The sequence below is a fragment of the Ambystoma mexicanum genome, chromosome 11 (genome assembly GCF_040938575.1).
Source record: "Ambystoma mexicanum isolate Mex_15411 chromosome 11, UKY_AmexF1_1, whole genome shotgun sequence".
Classification (NCBI taxonomy): Eukaryota; Metazoa; Chordata; class Amphibia; order Caudata; family Ambystomatidae; genus Ambystoma; species Ambystoma mexicanum.
Genome location: NC_090934.1, coordinates 564,241,065 through 564,261,072, shown reverse-complemented (window position 1 = coordinate 564,261,072; position 20,008 = coordinate 564,241,065). Strand labels below are relative to the sequence as shown.

The 20,008-nt window shown below is 45.7% G+C and overlaps 1 protein-coding gene across 4 annotated transcripts in view; it reads right to left on the bottom strand.

The window, feature by feature from the left end:
* Positions 1 to 20,008, bottom strand: part of LOC138503575 (golgin subfamily B member 1-like) — a 1,546,163-nt gene that overhangs the window by 774,141 nt on the left and 752,014 nt on the right. For 3 of the 4 annotated variants that reach the window (XM_069623402.1, XM_069623405.1, XM_069623403.1), the window contains exon 16: positions 4,847 to 4,967. In XM_069623402.1, coding sequence (XP_069479503.1) covers positions 4,847 to 4,967 — 121 coding nt within the window. The remainder of the gene's footprint in view (positions 1 to 4,846; positions 4,968 to 20,008) is intronic. The other variant, XM_069623404.1, reaches the window with a different exon arrangement.

Genomic DNA, 20,008 nt, shown 5'->3' with positions numbered 1-20,008 from the left:
GGGGAGCCGTCCTAACCAAGAATTCTATCTGTGTGTATAAGTAGTTTTAAGAACACTTTGACAATGGCTCAAACCAACAACATAAGCATTATTTCACTGAACATGAATGGGTTAAATTCCCCCCTGAAAAGGAAGAAATTAAAACGATTTTTGCAAAGGGAAAGACCAGACATTCTGACTTACAGGAAACACATGTGCAAGGGAGCGATAAGCATAAAATTAGGTTACAGGGCTACCGACACATTTTTCATTCTAATGAACTGAAGAAAAGAGGAGGGGTTCTGTTAGCTTTGAGGAATGGCCTTCACATTACAGTAGCGAAATGGGAGAAAGATACCAATGGGAGATACTTAGCAGTGGTTCTACAGGGAAAGGGAGAAATATATACGCTAGCTACCATTTATGCGCCAAATTCAGGGCAAGATGGGTTTATACAGCATATGCTGAATAAATTGGAACCATTTGCTGAGGGACAAATTATATTATCAGGTGACCTTAATATAGCTTGGGATCCGGGAGGGGAGGGGGTTAGGAGCGAGGCAAGGGTGGGCACTCAGGGTAAACCCACGAAATTATCCGAAAAAATAGTCCATTGGTGGACGCCTGGAGAGAAAAGAGGACACACACACGAGAGGATATACATTCTACTCTCATGTTCACAAGACCTCCTCCAGGATAGATTACATGTCGGTATCCCGGGGTCTGATGGATCAGGTCTTGGATATTGAGGTAGGTGCAATAGCACTATCAGATTACACCCCATAACTTTAAGAGTGAAGAGAAAAACCGTATCTCCAGGGCTGTGGAAATGGAAATATCCTACTGATATATTTAAGGATGAGGGAGGAATTACAAGTGGGTATAGAGGAATTCTTCCAAAATAAACTGGGAGATACGGAACAGATGAGGTGGCACATATTTGAAGCTACAATAAGAGGGAAGGTAATTGTGGTGAAAGCGCAAAAAGATAAAGAGAGACGACTATTGGAAAGAAACTTGGAAGAGAATTTGAAACAGGTCATGTCCAAGATGGGGGTAGGAGCTAGTGGAGAAACAGAGAGAATACAGGACTATTGAGGGGCAATTGGAAACAATGCAAACAAGGGAGGCAGAACGAGCACTGCTGTATTAAAAAAAAAGATATTATAAAGGCAAACAGGGCAGATAGCTTGTTAGCTAGGTTATTGAGGTGGCAGGAGAAAGTTAAAACCATACTTAGAATTAAACTAAAAGAGGGAGGGGAGAGTTCTGAGTTAACAGATATAATCCAGGAATTTTCAGCCTATTATACAGAACTATATACATCGGACAGTCCCCTAGAGCAGACGCAATCAAAATATTTGGAGAGATGTGATTTTCCAATACTATTGGAACAAGTTAAATTTGACTTAGATCAGTATATCGCAGTGGAGGAAGTTCATAGGGCAAAAATGTGTCTGCGAATTAACAAATCCCCAGGACTGGATGGTTTTACGGCTGACTTTTATAAAACATTCAGGGAACAGCCAATTCCTCATCTGGTCCAGATGTTTAATGATTTTGAGAAGGGGGGGGAAAATAACGCCAACAATGGAGGAAGCGAAGGTGGTTTTGCTTCCAAAGACAGGGAAAGATCTGACAAGTTGCAATTCATATAGGCCCATTGCGTTGATTGATATAGACACAAAGATTTATACATAAATATTGGCATCTAGGATGGACCACCTACTTCCGAAATGTATTGGCATGGACCAATCTGGTTTTATACAGGACAGACCAACTGGGGATAACACTAGAAAAATAGCACACTTAATAGAAAAGGTTAAAGACTATACCAGCTTTTATTTATCGCACTAAATGCGGAAAAAGCTTTCGGTAGAGTGGCAGTTTTTGTTTTGAACTATGAAGAAAATGGGGCTTGGGGCTAAAATGATCTTGATGATAAAAGCAAATTATTCTAATCCGACACTGCGCTTGATGATTAATGGACAATTATCAGGCACAGTCAGGGTATCTAGAGGAACAAAACAAGGGTGTCCGTTGTCCCCATTGTTATATGCGATACATTTGGAGCTGCTTTTGGCTACAATATTGTAGGAATTCCATTGGAAGTTAAGAGCCATAAAGTAGCTGCATTTGCGGACAACGTGCTTTTGACACTTACAGAACCGGAAAGGTCTATTAGGACCTTGAATAGGGAAATGGCAAATTTTGGGTCAGTAGCAGGGGTAAAAGCCCTGAAATGACAACATAAGCTCAAAAGGACCTTCTTATATAGTTGGGCAGGAAAGTCTATGAAATATTTGGGGGGGTTAATATCACCAAAAATATTGAATCACTATTTGTAGCAAATTGTTCCCCCCTATTAGGGTCCATTAAGAAATTGTTATTAGATTGGGGTCTGCTGACGATATCATGGATAGGAAGGATTAATGTTCTGAATATGGTCATTCTCCAGAAACCTTTATATTATTTCATGACACTTCCAATAAGGGTACCCAAGTCTTTTTTTCGAGCGATTCAAAGGTTCACAGGGAAATTCATATGGAACAATAAAAAACCTAGAATTGCACGACTAAGTAACTAAGCTTTGTACTGTAACAAGTGCCACGATGTCCTCGGGCTGTTGTGCGCTATATAAATATGAATAAAACAAAACAAATAAAACAAACGACTACTAATGACCATGCCGAGGAATAGGGGCGGAATGGGGGAACCCGAAATGAGGGCATACTACTTGGTTGCACAGACCAAGATAAATAGGGACTGGCTAAAAGATGATAGGCAAAAAGTGTGCTGACAAATGGATGAAGCAGTAGTGGGAGGACACCATGAGGGAATCCTCTGCAAACCTAAGAGGGATAGAACACACAATATTTGTCGTAGTACAAGTGGATCTCGAGTGGGAGACCTTTGGGGCGAAATGGTAACCAGAGCGAGAATTATTACTTATCCATCACCATGTACCTCAATATTGTACAATCCCCAATTTTCTCCGGGAGAGGTGGTCATGTTTTAGCAAATGGGTAAAGGGTGGATGTCTTAGAATTTGGGATATATTGGAGGGGGGAGAGATCAAATCCTTCAATCAGTGTAAACAAGACATATTACTGGAGGAGAGTGCGATATTTAGATGTACACAATTGAGACATTGGCTGCTGAATCCAATAATCAAGGGGCAGCAACCAAGTCCCTCGCACCTTTTGAAAAACTACTACTATCAGACTCAGGAGATAAACATATCGTGGGGACAGTTTATAAATACATCAAACAAAATGAGGAAGCAGGGCATAGACGATATGTGAAGAAATGGGAGGAATCAGTGGGCCAGTCGGTTGAGGAAGCAATTTGGGTACAACTATGGGACAATATCCCTAAACTCACAAGGTCGGTCCAATTACAGGAGATCTGGGTAAAGCTGATGTTCCAGTGGCATCTTACTCCGGTTAAGCTCCATAGGTTCTTCCCGAAGGTACCCAACGCATGCTGGAGGGAGTGCAGGGGGGAGGGGTTGTGGAGTCACATCTGGTGGGGGTGCCATTTTGGGTAAAGATTAGGGAGGCCATGGAGGAAATTGTGGGGATCGCAGGAAGGGGAAATTTAGGTCTCACAATTTTGGGTCTAGGAGGAACACTTGAAGACCTACCTATGAAAGCACAACATATGGCAGGGGTTTTGGTGATTGCCCAGAAGTGGATGTCAAGGGAACCGCCTACTGAGCATGAATGAGTGGGAGAAGTATGGCATTTTGCGGCTTTAGAATGGGTATCTTACTCATTTGCAGGGGAAACACCAGGGATTTGTGGCGGATTGGCACTTGGTAATGCAATTCATACAGAAGGATTCCAGAGGAATATGGTGCCCGACAAAGATTAAACTTTTGGGTATGGTTTAAATTGTGGGTAACAACCTTGCAGACTAAGGGGTCATCTGGGGAAAAGATAACTTAAAGGCAGGAATAGATGGAAATTGTATGGAATGTTGTTGACTCATTAGGCGAAGATAAGCACCAGACCGAGGTTGGGACGAAGGGGGGAGGGGAGGAGAAGTTGTAAAAGTGTTATGGAAAATGGCAATAAAAATGTATGTAAAATAAAATAATCTTGTAAGCCTACATGGTTAATTAGGAGCATTCTTGGGGAATCATTTACTGCAAATGGATCAGAAGCAAAAACATGTGGTCATGGCACCAATACAGTGGATACACTCATGCAGAAAATCAATGGCACAAGTAAAGGAAATGTGGAAGGGAATAATGTGTAGTTTTAATTAGCTGACATTGTCTGAATAACAGAAGCAAACAAAATTCAGTGTTTCAAATTTTAAAAAAAACAAATGTACATTTAATTGCATAATAGATAGAAAATGAATACTTTAAAATCATTGTTTGGGTCTGGATTGGTAACTGGATAAATATACAGTCTAGCTATTTTGAGGTAAAAATATCAGCACTCTTATTATTTTCAACCACATGTAGACACACACAGGAATGTTAGCATAAAGAAATCAACTTAAAATTGACACAAAACTGAGAAACAATGGTTTGACCATGAGCAGGCTCATTGATCAAATGAAAACATTTTGAAAACAGAAATACTTTACCACACAGTACAACATGATATACACACGTGGAGGGTTCCAGTTGACAATGTTGAACAGTTTTGAACCAAAACTAGGCAGTTCATCCAGCACGCACATGCTTTAAAAGTAAACAAAAAATTATGGCCAAAAGAATGTTTAACAGAAATTAAAATACACCACAAAAATGGTTTGTTAGTTAAAGAAAAAAAATGTACAATTAAAAACAAATTGACTGAAAAAATGTAAAATGTGCATGCTTTCAGAAACTGTCTAGTGGGGGTCACACCTGCATTAGGAGAAGTGTATTCGGGCCACCAACCTCCCATGTTCTCCCCTTCAGTTGAATCTACACTGTCCACAGTATTGTTTGGGTCTTCGTAACGTTGGCTGTCATAGCCATAGTTCCCCTGTTAATGAAACATACAAAACATAGTCAAAGAAAAATGACAGACACCGGAATTAGACATACAGTAACAATTGCCTCAATTGCACAGAAACTATGTATTCATGAGTCTTTAGTTAAGTTTTACATTCAAAGAAATATGTCTGTCTCCAGGCTAAGAAAACACATAACCAATAGGCTCGCTGGTTTAAACTTTTTGGAGGAACATAAGCACACAAAAATGAAACCATCGTCAATGCTGTACCTAATATTGCTGGCAGATACAACGTTCTTCCTTGTCATTTTTTTGACCCAGTCAATAGCCATGCTCTGAAACAGGTCAGGGTAGTGACATCCTAAACGTACTGTACCAATTCTATGCACTTGGCCTTTTAAATCAGCTAGAAAGAGCTCTGAATAGTATGGGCAAAACCATAGCCTGAACTCATTTTATACAATCTTATATGTAGCAGAATGTTCAATTTTAGGTGAAAACCTGGTGGGTTATTTTTGTTGCAAACTATAATGGGGCAAGTACAATGGGCTGAAAACTGCACTGTCAAACATTTCAAATCAATAAAAAAAATAAAGGGACCACTATTTCAAATAGCACAAAATGTATTGTCGCATAAAGTGTCCTGGATGCAAAGGTCAGGCCCAACAAGCAATATATGAAGAGGCCTATTAAGGTTGTTTGCATGGTTTCTGTGACCGAAAACTGATAAAATCCCTGCAATTCTCCAATTCACCTATGACAACCAACTTAGAAGTGTAATACATACATACCAGCTAAGTTATACTAATAATGTACCACAGAAAAATCTAATTAGCAAACTCTCAGAACCTGATGCCTGAACATTTCCTGTATTAGCAGTGTGTGCGCCTAGCTATCTCTAGAAGCACAGTAACAAGCGCAATGAGTTTTAGAAGATGGCCACGGAACCCTCTTCAACAATGAGCTAATATAATCGAGCTCATACAGAACCCTACATAGAATTAGTTCTGCAGCGAGGCAGGTGTGGCAGCCTCCCAGCCAATGAGGAGGCTCAGAATGGGGTCTTTACCACACGGTATAGACCACGTTCCGAGTCTCCTCAGAGCGGTAGGCCGCCTTCTTCACTCGTCATACATCAGGTAACTGCTCTCCCATGCTCCCCTGTGTCCCATTCCCACACTCCACTTTTCCACATATTTATGCCACCTCAACCCCTTCCCACTTATGTTGTGTTCCCGGTGCATATCCGACTCCTGAATGGCTGCCACAGAAAGGGAGAAGGGACTACTTCTTGTTCTCTTCCCCCAATCGAAAGGAAGTCGTTTCTTGCAGTTTTTTCTCGAGTTGAGAAACAGTTAAAATGCTGTTTCTCAACTTGAGAAGAATACACTATTAGTACCCCGGGGTACTAATAGTAATATAACCCTTGGGGGGAGGGCATTACCGGTCACGACAATTTCCCAGGGCTTAAATTAAAGCCTTGCTTTGGTCAGGCTTGTAACTGACGCCCCAGGGAATTACCATACTAGTCCCCCTGTACCCCCCGGGTTATATTGCTTAATTAAACAGCCTGAAATAGAAATAAAACTACACAGCTGCCACCAGCCTATGATCCTGATACCTTCTGGGCCATGAATCTTGTACAGATCAAAAATGAAAAAATTATAAAAACTTTACAAATGCAGCTTTAGTTTTCAATGGGACTATGTAAAACACTTTTCAATCTGGTGAAATGGAATACTGCATTGTTCATTGGAATAATGTGAAAGGTGGCACACTCAGTGCCTCACTCGTTTATCCCTGTATGGTATTTTATAGGGACAAGTGAGCTCTCTGCGGAATTCCTTTCATTTTTACTGAAAGTTATTTTCAATTTTCACATGAACAAGGAACCCTTCTGTATTGTTCCTCTGATTCTTCACACACCCTTCTGAACTTGAAAATTAGAATTACCCTAAGGAATGTGAACCTCACAAAGGACTTCAGATACTCAGAAAGACACTTTGTGATCTTCAACCCATCAACAAGACAGCTAAGATTTATTGTTTGCTGATTGTTGTGTTGCTTCCTCCCTGAAGATTATTTCTAATTTGGATGATTGAACGACACCACAGGCACATTCTGCAAATACTGCAAGATGAATGTCAACTCCAGAGTTGATGACAAGTTTGGAGATACCATGTGTAGGAGCATATTCAGCCATACCTCAAGTATTGTAACTATTGAGTGTTGAGTGGGGTGTGGATGATCCAGAGAAGTTCTTGCACATGAACGTGCTAGAACTCAGGGGAGCTAATCTACCATTGCGATCCTTCTTACAATTAATCAAGAGGTTTGAAAGGACTTCTTTTGGTGGATGAAGAAACCTAACTTGTGAAGGAGGTTACATATTCTCAAAGTCCTCTAGGACTGACTCCTCCCACATGGCCTAAAAGTGCCAGTCGTTGAGGTAGGGAAAAACGTGCACATTCCTCCTGTGAAGATGGGCTGTAGCAATTATGATTTTCATAAATACTCCCAGGACCCGAAGTAGGGTGGAATGGGAGAACTGCAGACTGTGAATGAGTGCTTCACTAAAAATGAAAGGCACTGCAGATGTTTGGAGCTGGAACCCCAGACTTGTGGGGCAAAGGAATGGGGGTGAGAAGAGAATGATGCAAAAGGGAACAACCACCCCAAAGGATTTTGCTCTATACCTAATGTCCTTGAAAATGTCCAAAGACGTATCCGTCTTGGAACTGTAAAAGGTAGAAATGTTAAACAGTATGTCGAGCAGTTTTGCCTGGGCATTTCAGGCAAAATGTGCAGGCCTCATCCATGCCGCCTGATAACAGCACCTGTGGCCATGGATCAGCCCATCCAATCTGTAGAATCAATGTCCATTGGCAAAATGTGTGTCTTTCTGATGACCTGCAAAACTTGGGTGAATGAGCCTTGAAGGTCAGTGGCAAAAGTCTGCCCATCTCCTTATCCAATGCCAAATAGCATGGTATAAGTACCTTGGCCTTGTCAAGGTAGGATTGGAACACCTCTCAGCCAAGGGAGGGAGATCTACCAGGGAGGAATCCGGTACCAGTCCTATCCTAGAGGGGTATGGTGTAAATTGGGAGGCCTGCTGCACACATTTGCTTACATCATTCCTCTGAAAACAAGTGCTGGTGAGGTTTTCTCTTTTTCCAGAGAAACAGCTGACACGGGACACAACCACACGCAAGACAGAAATCTATCAGAGCCTCACACACCCGTCTATGGGAAACCCACCAAGAGACAGATAGCAGAAAGAAAGCCCTGTGACCCTGCTCAACTATCAAGAACCTGACAAGTGATGTACAAACACAGAAGGTGAAAGAAAGCAAACTGAGAACACCAGCCTTAGCCTGCATGGCAATGAAACCAATGCGGCCAACCTAGACCACCAGGGACAAAGAAAAACACCACCAAAAGGAGGCTGGGCTTACCTTAGGAGCGGCGAGGCCAAAACCCCCCACCCCAACACGAACTGGGATACTGTACAGTATGAACCACCATTGATGTACTGCGGGGGCCCCACATGGAGAAAGAGGGTGGGCATAACAAGCCATATGAAAGGCTGTTGTTTTAACACCTACAGGGTTGGGAAGACAGGCCCACGTTGGCCAGAGACAGCAGACCAACTAGAGGAAAAGGTGGGGTTAAAAGAGACCCCAGAAGGTTTTTGGGGGCAAGGCTGACGTACAGAGCATGAAATGCATTCCTTTTTGTCATGGTATCTGCCAAGACACCAGCCACACGAGGTGCATCACAGGCCCATAGTCGTCACAGGGTTTTGAACCCAATTTAAGAGTTGTTTTAGATAGAAAATGTGAAACGCTGGCTTAGTAGAAAAATGTTCCTGCATGTTGATTGCAAAAAAATAAAAATAAATAAAGAACAGAGGAATATGGCACCTGTAGCTCCATATACATATATGGATGACATCACTTCCAGTGCAAAAAGGTTCCAGGAGCAATGATGGTGCGGTCTTGACACTACCTAGTTGATTGCTCAAAAACCTTCCGGACCAAACGTCTGAAGGTGACTTCATAGACAAATAATCGGTGGGAAGAAATCTAGCCCATTTAATGTTTACTTACCTTTTACCTGTAACCGGGACTGATCTAACAACTTTACCCCATTGTAACTATGGGACATACTTTGAAACTATTCATAACTAGAAAAGCTACTTGGCTTGACATTCTGGGTTGCACATCGGTTTTAAATTCAGATTGTGTGTCTTCTAGAAACACTTATCCGTTTGTAATATTTATCTCTGATTGTTATTCCTCATCTGTACTGTAGATTATATCTTGGTGAACATCTTTATATAAAAAGTAAATTTTTTCAAAAGCATACTGTGTGGTGGATCCTGTGTGTAAACTGTACATTATCGTTAAGATATATTTTCAGAACCAGCCGTAGGGGAGGGTTCTGAAGCCACCCTATTTAGTGAACAGGGTAATTGACACTTAGGTCTAGCCAAACTCAATAGCAGAGCAGTAAGACTTAGATTTCATGGGAGAGGTGCAGTGGCACAGCGAGACACACAAAGCATTCAAATACATCAAATTAGGCAGTTAGTATAAAAATACTTTATTAGGCCTTAAGACACTCCATGCGCATAAAATCACATGTAATTAATTACTACTGAAGCAAAGCCAATTACATGTATACAACCACAGTTGGTGATCTCACTAAAGAACAGCCACACTTTGCTTCGAAACCAGTAACACTAGTTCACCAATGAACCATGCAACTGAAGGCAATAAAGTGAATAAGAAACTGTGGAAAGCAATGTAAAAGCAATGAAAAGGCAATGGAAACAGATATCCTGCCTTGTAAAATAAGGCCCCTTACACTTGGGAGTCCTTCACAGCTAAGGTAAAAAGGCCTAGTGCCACTAAGAGTCACAAGTCCCAGGTAAGTACGTGTTGCAGGGAGTTTGAAGTCTGTGGAATTGAAGAACAAATGTGGCAAAAAGAAGAAAATGAAAGCAAGTTCAAAAGATTATGGGTCCTCTCCAAATCCCTCTACTCAAGAAGACGACTGGGGGCATTATTGGCCAGAACTCTACCGATAATGACCAGGCATGGGAGAATTAGGGTGAGGTAGGGTGAGAACCTTGCGCCTGCAAAACCCTAGGGAAGGAGGGAGTGGAGAAAGCTATGCAAACTCCCCTCCCCCTCCTCCCCCACGGAAATTCAACTAGAATCCACCCCTAGCGTTGCTTGATTCGCAGGGCCCATTTACTTTAGCTGTTGGTTCTGATGCAGGTGGCTGAGGGACCGTGAATGCAGCGGTAGCTTTCAGTTTCAGGAATGAGTCGAGCTAGCCAGTGGTTCCAGGCTCTGACAAGACGCTTCCGGATACTTTGAAGATGGATAACCCAGGCACATCGAAACGACCACCACCACACATCTCACAGTGACAAGAAATGCCCAGGACTCGACAGATGGGCAGCAGCGAAGAACTCCCCATTCAGAGGGTGGCAAACCAAACTCATGGTGGCAAAAATGATGCTGTGCCAGCAAGGCCCCTCAACGTGTTTGAGAGCATGAGATGGGTTTTGGGCACAAGCTGGCAACCTGCAAAGTACTAAGCCAAAACTCAGAACAGGGACTGATGCATCAAAGATGCACTGGATGAAGCTGTCAGCCCACAAGATAGCTCTGGGTTGCTTCTAAACAGGTCTAGGGCAGGATCTTCATGTAGGCGTCCGTACTGGTTAGTACCACCACCTGAGGGGCCGAAGCACTGACAAGCGTTTTCAGGAGGTCGTTCGAGACAGGGCTTCACCAGAACTTGGCTGGAGACATTGTCCAAAGGTAATTTTTAGTAAATATTTTCATTTTGCACTTTTCCCCTCCATACATTTCTATGGCACCTGTGACAAATAGAGGGTATTCGCCCATTCACCCCTAGGGGGAAGCTCCCCCTTTGAAGCTAGGAAGGTGAGCATGCTCCGCAAGATCCTCCCTAGGGGTCTGGGAAAGTGGGACCTCATTGAAAGACTGCCCTTTAAGGGACAAGAACTCCCATTCCGGTGAGGAACTCCCCATATCATCCACCATAGCAGCATATATGGGACTATCAGGTGTGAAGAACATTGTAAGATCCAGATGTTTGGCAAAACGCAAAACTAAAATACATCATTATGCAAAAGGAAAAGAGTGTCTTTAAAAAGACACATATATTTAACTGAGACTAGTAGAAGAGGGAGAGCATGCCGTGGAGAGCCAGAGAGAGAAGATCATAAGCAGGGGAATCCCCTGTACATTAGGTCACTGAGGACAAGGAGAGAAAAGGATCATAAGCAGGGAAAGCCCTCTGACATCATCACACCTTGGATAGGTGGAGCGAAGGAGAGCTGCAGAGCCAGCGACACTCGGAGAAGTACTAAACGCCAAAGGAAAACGCTTGCGGTCTGGCGTTTACGAGGACGCGTAAACATCGGAGAAAGAAATCGTAGACCAGGTGTAGGCATGAGCACAATGACTTTGTGGTGGGCCATGCGCACGATGAACTACTCCGAAGCCATCCAGGTGGGGAGTTAATGAGACCACCTGGTGCGCACAATCTTAACCGGTCGCACAGGGAGAGAAGACCGAGGGCATGATTCCAGCAATCTCGAGAGGCACGAGATGCAGAGTGGAGGAAGAGAACATGAGCGAACACCAAGACCAACAAGACCAACAACGTTCCCCTGCAGACAAGGAGGTAACGGGGAGAAACGAGAGGCTGACACGGCATTGTTATGAAACGAAAAACACTTGTCCTAGGGAAATTGTAGAGATACTAAATATAAAATCATTTAAGCGGAACAAAGTATTGGATAGAATAATGAATAAGCTGGAAAGAGGAGTCATTAGGCACTGGCAACCAATGCGCTGGGAAGAGAGGACAGCACCCCATGGTTTAAGAAGTAGAAAGTGGAACAAACCGAAGAGAGAATCCTATAAGTATGAATGTGAAGTGAAATCAAGTGAACCAGATGGATGTGTATGATTTGGCTGTGGCATAATTCTTCGCAGCCAAATTGACTCATCAATTCAATCGCAAAGACAATTTTGTCGTGGCCAAATCTGCCCAAACCTTAAACCCTATGGCCCCCAATACATCCCCCCACCCACCCCCTACTTACCTTTTCACGTCCGGTTTTCTTCTGACCCTGCAGCGTCAGTTCCGTCCCTCCTATACAGGTCGGATCAGACAGCGTCGGGTCCCCTTTTCTTTTTTTTCCTGCCCCCGCCTCTAAATCTACGGAAGTGGGACACCCCCGCAACATCCGCTCCCCATGTTTGGTAGTGATTACCACATTTGATCGTTCTGAATCGATCAAATGGTACTGGCCGAATTCGGCCAGATGTCCATACGATCAATTCAAAACGATCAAATTGGGTACTTCCAACCAGATAAGAGGAGAGATAATCAAAAAGGGAGAAGCAACAGGAGAGGAGGAAGGTCAAACGACAACAAAGAACACCCAAACTAAGAAGGTCTAGGATACAAGAGTCAGAAAGGCACACAAGTCTGGAACGGACTATAAGAAAGGGTTGTCAAGGAGGACTGACGAAAGTCAGGCCCCAAAGAGGAGAAAAAATCCCAGTGTATTGTGAAAGGTTGTCCTGGAACACTCGCTATCCAGTTCTGCTGTCGTGGCTGTGCGAGTCTGTTTTGCTTAGCAGTTACGGAGGAGGAGCAACACCCAGCTGACTGCGTGTTTTAGGAGGCTAGAAGGTTTTAGGAGGGAGACATGAAACACTGTGTGGATCCGCATGTGGACCGGTAATTCTAATTTCATGGCCGCAGGGTTGATCACGGCTTTGATGGAATAGGGTCCTAGGTACCTGGGACGGAAAATTTGTGGCCCAGTCAGAGAAATGTTTTTGGAAGCTAACCAAACCTTGTCCCCGACCTGATCATTTGGAGCCTCCTTTCGGTGTCGGTCTGCAAGCTGTTTCCGCTTTTCTTTGGCTCTGGTCTAATGTTCTGCTGCCTGCTTAAGGACTCGAGTGATAGTTTCATGTAAGGTCTTTACCGCTGGCATCTCCAGTGCTTCAAGCGAAAAAAGACAGATGTTCGTGGATGTCGACCATATACTGTGTAAAATGGCGTTTGTCCTGTACTGGTGTGGATGGAATTGTATGCATATTCAGCCAACCAGAGTATGTCCTTCCAGGTATCTTCGGTTTGTTGTAACATGCACCTTAAGTACTGCTCTAGAGTTTGATTGGTCCGTTCGGTCTGGCCATCGGTTTGGGGATGATGACTTGTGGACAATCGAAGGTCGATTTTGGCGATTCTGCAATATCTCCTCCAGAGAGCTGAGACAAACTGAGTTCTGCGGTCTGATATAAATATTAACGGGAATCCGTGTAGTCTGACAATTTGTTCCAAAAAGACGGTGGCCAGAGTAGAGGCCGTCGGGACCCCTTTTAGAGGAATGAAATGGGCCATCTTAGAGAACAGATCCACGATGACTAGGATGGTGTTGTATCCGTTGCATGGGGGAAGATCAGTAATAAAAACCCATAGACAGCGTATGCCAAGGCGCCGGGGGCACAATCAAAGGTCGTAGAAGGCCTGCAGGACTTTGTTTTTGAGACTTGTACTGAGCGCAAACACCACAGGTTGCGATGAACTGGGCAATATATTTTCGCCAAGTGGGCCACCAGTAATTTTTCTTTATCTTAGCTTGAGTTTTAGCCATTCCTGGATGTCCTTCTATTAAAGAGTCATGGTAGTTTGCTATAATTTGGTTTTGCAGGTCTTTATCCGGAACGTACAGTCTCCCTTGAAAGTGTGGTAGATCGTTCACAATAGTGTATTGGTCTCCTCTTGACAGCCATTCCTGCTGTTCTGATTGGTTCATCAAGTGTTGAAGGTCAATTTTTAGGTCGTTCAAAGTGGCAGTTGCTGCAATCGTGTTCAGGATTCGTTCTTCAGGAATGACTGCCACGGGGTCTGGTGTGGTGAACGCCTTTTCGTCTTCGCTCATTCGTGATAGGGCATCCGCTTTTCCATTGCGTACTCTGGGTCTGTAGGTAATGACAGTCATATTCTGCAAAAAAGAGAGGCCAGCGGAGTTGACGTGATGATTGTGCTTTTGCTGTTTTTAGATATTGTAGGTTACTATGGTCCATAATGACGGTGACTGTGTGCCTGGCTCCAAGAAGGTAATGCCTCCATGCCTTGAATGACGCTTTTATTGCTAACAGTTCTTTATCTGTGATCGCATAGTTTAATTCGGGAGCAGAGAACATACGAGACCAGAAAGCCACGGGGTGTAATTGTTCTGTTTCTGGATCTCACTGAGACAAAACCGCTCCCATTGCTATGTTGGAAGCATCGGTTTCGATGACTTATGGCAATTCGGGTCGGGATGCCGTAAAATGGGTGCTGATGTGAATGCTCATTTTAGGGTCTGGAAAGCTTCTTCTGCTTCTGTGTTCCACTGAAATCGTTTGCTCTTTCGCAGCAGGGATGTGATGGGGTGAACAATCTGGGAGAATCCTGGGATGAACCGACGATAAAAATTGGCGGACCCGAGCACACTTTGTACACCTTTCGTGGAAGTTGGTGAGGGCCATTGGAGGATGGCATCTACTTTGCGCGTGTCCATGTGTACCCCTCGCGGTGGGAGTATAAACCCGAGGAATTCGACCTCTGTCACGTGAAAGAAGCATTTCTCCAACTTCCTGTACAGCCGATGTTGTCGAAGTCTTTCTAAAACAGCCCGGACATGTCTGACATGATCCTCCTTGGTGGTTAAGTAAATGAGGATGTCGTCGATATAGATGAGTGCGCACACGTCCAATAGTTCACGAAGCACGTCGTTCATAAAATATTGGAATGCTGCGGGGGTATTACATAGCCCAAAGGGCATAACCTGATATTTGTAAATGCCATATTTTGTGCGAAAGGCTGTCTTCCACTCATCCCCCTTTTTGACTTTTACCAGATGGTAGGCCCCTCGTAAATCCAATTTGGTATAAATTTGCACGTTTTTTTACTTGATACAGAAGTTCTGGAATGAGTGGCAACGGGTACCGGTTTTTTACCATGATCTGATGGAGGGCTCTGTAGTCAATGCAAGTTCTCAGGTCTCCCTCCTCCTTAGGCATGAAAAATAAGGCAGAGGAAGCAGGGGATTTTGACGAGCGAATGAAGCCGTTGGCTAAATACTGATCCAAGAATGTTTTTAAATGTTGGTTTTCTTGCTCTGTTAGGGCGTAAATCTGACTGCAAGGAATCTGGGCTCCGGGTACAAGATCAATTTGGCAGTCGTACGTTCTGTACGGGGGTAAGGTATTCGCTTGCTCCTTTTGAAATACATTTTGGTAAATCAGGTACTCAGAGGGTAAAGAACTGGTGAGACCTAATAAGATTCCTTTCTTTGAAGTTGGTTTAGTGTGATCTTTCACTAAGCATTCATTGTTGAAACAAGTATTAGCACAGTCTGGGGGAAAAGTCAGAACTCTTTTACGCCAGTCGATCTTGGGATTATGGGTTTCCAGCCAAGGCATCCCTAAAATCATTTGGAACTGAGGAGCGCCAGTGAGATCGAAGGTGATGTCCTCTTGGTGACCTCCCTGACACAGAAGCGTAACTTTTTCGGTATAATACGTCACTGGGCCAGATGATAACTGAGATCCATCAACCGCTGTAACATTTTCCGATCTCCGCTTCTGTCGGAAAGGAAGACCTATCTGGACAGCCAAATCTTGGTCAATGTAATTCCCCACAGCTCCACTGTCACTATATGTGCATTTTCGATGGGTTTTTGTGGTCTACCAAGAGCACCAGGTTGACTAGGTGTGAGGTCTGTATTGGTTCCTTTTCACCGCTCGACAAGTGGACCCCTACACTGGCCGGGCGTTGTAGTTTCCCCCGAGTCCAGTTCTTCTTCTTCACTCTTGTCAGTTGCTCTGACTGTTCTTCTGGGTGGTTTCACTGGACATTCTCGGTGAAAGTGTCCTGCTTCGCCACAATACAAGCAGAGCTGTTGCGGTCTTCTTTTTTCTCTTTCCGCCTTGGTGAGAGAGCTCTGCAAGCCCCCGATCTGCTTTGGTCCCGACCGTTCATGCGGCTTGGCCTGATTCTCACGGGGTCGCACATAGACCGACCACCCTTCAGCTCTGGCTCTATCCATTTTCCGATTCTGCAATCTATGATGGAGTTGAACTGTTAGGTCAATATATTCGGCACACCCCTCCGGTAAATTTACTACTTGGGCTAGAACGTCCTTAAGCTCCCCTCGTAATCCATGGTGAAAGAGCGTAGTTCTTTTTCCCCTCTGCCCAATTTGAGTGGACTATAAGACGGTTGAAGGAGGCGATGTAGGTTAACAAATCTTGGTTACCCTGCCTGAGTGACAATTCGTTGTCCAGAGCCTGACCTTGGGCATGCCGTCCAAAGAGTTTCTCCATTTCGCACTGAAAAATCCCAAAGTCCCGAAGCAAGGGGTCATCTTGAGTTATCAAGGGTATAGACCAGTCCACCTCACTTCCTCCCAAATATGAAAGTACAAATGCCACCATAGATTGATCGTTGGGGAAGGCCCCTGGGCTGCACAGAAAATGAAGGCGGCATTGATTTATGAATACAGCATACTTATTTGGATCACCGGTCAAGCCTTCGGGCGGAGCTCATGGAACCGCCCCGGAAGAACCAACTGTACGGGCGTTGGCGTTGACTGTGGTGGTGGAATAGGGTGGGTCAGCCCCGGTAAGGGGTTTGGCCAGCCTGTGCTTGGAGCATCTGCCTTGCTAAATCGTCCGTGCATTCTCGATTCACAATGAGGTCCCTCCTCAAGGCATTGGTTACCTGTCTTGAGGCATGAATTTCAGCCCATAACTCCCCCAGTAACTGGGCCAACTGGTCAGTTTCTGAAGTTTCCATAACACAGAGGCTTCGCGTTCTGTTACGCTCACCTGGTCTCTGCGGAGGCATTGGGGCACGGTCGAAGCCCTCCCGGGGATGAAACTACTCTTGTCTGTTCCTCCCTCTGCCTCTGTGTGGGGAACTGCAGTGATGAGCAGTGCGGTTCCTGCGTGAATATAAGGGGTGTTGTATGAGTATGCAGCCTGTGGTCCCTGACCCCTTCTCCAGACCTATTCTCCCTGGATGTGGCTTCCCTGGGGTTGCACTATTCTTGAGGCTCACCTGCTGAATGATGATGATGATGAGCTCTCCATCCTGCTGCTTCTGGCAGGGGCACTTGTTGAAGGGAACCGAGTTCCTTCACTGGTCCCTTGTTGTGAAAGTCCAGGCCAGCTGCGACTAGTCCACTTCTCTTGTAGGTAAATCTTTCCCTTGTTTCCACTTGCCCGCTTGTCTTCCGACTGTTGTAATTGTATTTGTAAAATTTGTTCTCTGTCCTTTGTATGTAATGTCTCTTTTCTCTGCTCTCTCCCCTTGCAGATGGTGTAGCGGTGCTGGCAGTAGCTGCGGTAGAAGAAGCGGAGCCGGCGGTACTGAGGAGCGGGGCTGAGATGGTCCGACAGCTGGTAAGTAGCCTTTAATGGTGCCTTAGGGTGCGCGTTGGGTTTTAAATGCGGCGTGAGCCTGCGTTGGGTGTTTTCGGGAGTTCCAACCTTGTCTTGTCTTCTTTGCTCATTTCAGGACTTTGGCTTCGTGGGACAGAGCGCGCAGGTGCTGTGGCATCGATTCGGGATCTGCAAAGAAGATGGGAGAGTTGCCGTGAGATTCGAGCCAGGGTCCAGGTAAGGATGCTGTTGTTGCAGGATCACGAGGTAAGTAGCTAGTCCAGGCGGCGGTGAGCGTCACGTTGAACGGAAGTGCAAAGTAAAGCGAAGCGTTTGCTTGAGGGGTCGGTGGGTTTATATAGTCTTGTTCCCAGCCTGCCTGCAGCCACGCCCTGCCACACCCGATGAGTCAGCACCTGAAGACCAGGCCTAGGGAGCCACGCCCGATGAGTCAGCACATGGGGATGTTCTCTGGAATAGAGGCTTTCAGCACCTGGAAAGTTCTTGTAAAATAAAAGGACTCCAGCACTGAAGTAAAATAAAAGCACTCCTGCACTGAAATAAAGTGTTCCTGCTCACATCTATATATGAGCCTGGCGCCAAAGGCGCCAAGACTGAGTCCAGCCAGGGCCCCTGTGTTTGAGTCCCAAAGGGACATAAGTGAGTCAAGTGGCATATTGCCGCCGTCACTAGATGGTGTGGTTTTTGTGTTCTGGGGCCCGTGGCCTTGACAAACAGTGGAAGCCATCCTTCTCATCCTTCGTCTCGTGTGCGGGACGGTTAGCAGCGGCGCTGCTAGTAGAACCAGATGTTGATACCACCAAGCCGAGGTCACCTCTCTGCTGAGGAAATGGAAGGTGGCCCTCTTGATGGCCGAGATCTTGTCTTCCGTTGGGAAGACCTTCTCAGAGCATGTGTCCCAAATGAGTCCCAGGAACGTCAGAGTCTGCGTAGGAAGCAGCTGTGACTTCTTGAGGTTGAGCGAGAAGCCCAGGTCATGCAGTGTGTTCATAAGGGCATGGGAGGAGTGGTGGACCGCCTCCAGAGATGCAGCTATAATGAGCCAGTTGTCGAGGAATGGATAGATGTTGAGGCCCTTCTCTCTGAGGAGGGCCGCTACCACGTTCATGAGTCTGGTAAAGACCCTGGGGGCCGAGTTGAGGACAAACGGGAGGACCTTGTATTGGAAATGGTAGCCCATGATCCTGAACCATAGGAAAGAACGATGGGGCTGCAAATCGGGACGTGTAGGTACGCGTCCTTCAGGTCTAGGGAGCACATCCAGTCTCCCTTGTCCAATGTCTCCGCTATAAAAGCTGGCGTACCCATCTTGAACCTTTGCAGAGGTAAGGAAAGGTTGAGGGTGGAAAGGTCCAGCACAACTCTCAGGCCCACTTGGTTCTTCTTCTGAATGGCAAAAATCCTGGAGTAGAAGCCAAAGCCTGCTGGGAGGCTGGAACTTCCTCCACTGCCTGGCTCTCTACGAGCGACCGGATCTCCACCAAAAGAGTTGCTGTCCCAACCTCTGGGAGTGGAGGGGAGGAGGGAGGACAGGCTGGGATGGGAGGCGGTACCACGTGGATACTACGGAGAGGATCCAGTGGTCCGCGAAATTCTGCTGCTAGAAATTTGTATAGAAAGCAAGCCTGCCTCCCACCGGAGACACGTGGACACGAAGGGGCGTGTCATGCCTTCTTTCCCTCGAAGGCTGAGGCTGAGGAGGGGGACTGAAAAAAGCCCTAACACCCCTCCCCCTTTTTTTATTGTTTGCGCTGGCTCTGAGACGGCGAGCGGTCCGGCTGCCTGGATCTACGTTCCTGGAAGCAGCGGAACCCTCCATATGTACGACCCTTCTCTGAGCGCTGCTGAGATTGGGAGTGGTCTTTGTAAGAATGGGCAAAGATTTTGCCATTTGTGAGCTGTTCTTCTTGTCCAGCTCTTCATCCGTAGAGGAGTGGAAGAGGTCCCCCCCTAGAATGCTCTCCTGGACGTCCGGGTTGAATTTTGTCACCCGGAGCCAGGCTGTGCAATGCAGATGGCTCAGCCCGAGATATCGATATGTGCCACAGTGGATTCCATGAGGTTGTGCGCCACGAGCTTGGCCTCAGCTAGCGCCGCCTTGAAGCGTGATTAGCATTGGGAGGGGAGTTCCGGGATGACGTCCGCAATTTCCCGTCATAAACGTTGGTTGGCGGCAGCCAGCATGTCATCTCCGTTGGCCTGACGCAGGTGCAGGAAGGCGTTGGAGTAGATCTTCTTGACGTAAGCCTCCAAGATCTTCTCCTCCTTGCCTAGCAGCGTCGCAGAGGAGGCGACTGAGGACAGCTAAGGCTTGGAGTAAAGTGATGCCGCAGCGATCACCGAGGAGTGTGGCTGAGGATGGGTCGAGAGCAAGAGTTTGCCCCCCTCCATCTGCCTGTACTTGGCGTCCAGGCGTCGATTGACTGGTTGGGCCGAGTGGGGCTTGAGCCAACCCATCTTGGCCAGGGAGACTACATCGGTTTGCAGTGGAATCCCTGTGTTGGCAGAGGGGCGTCTTGTGAGGACTTCAGCCAGATACCCCTCTGC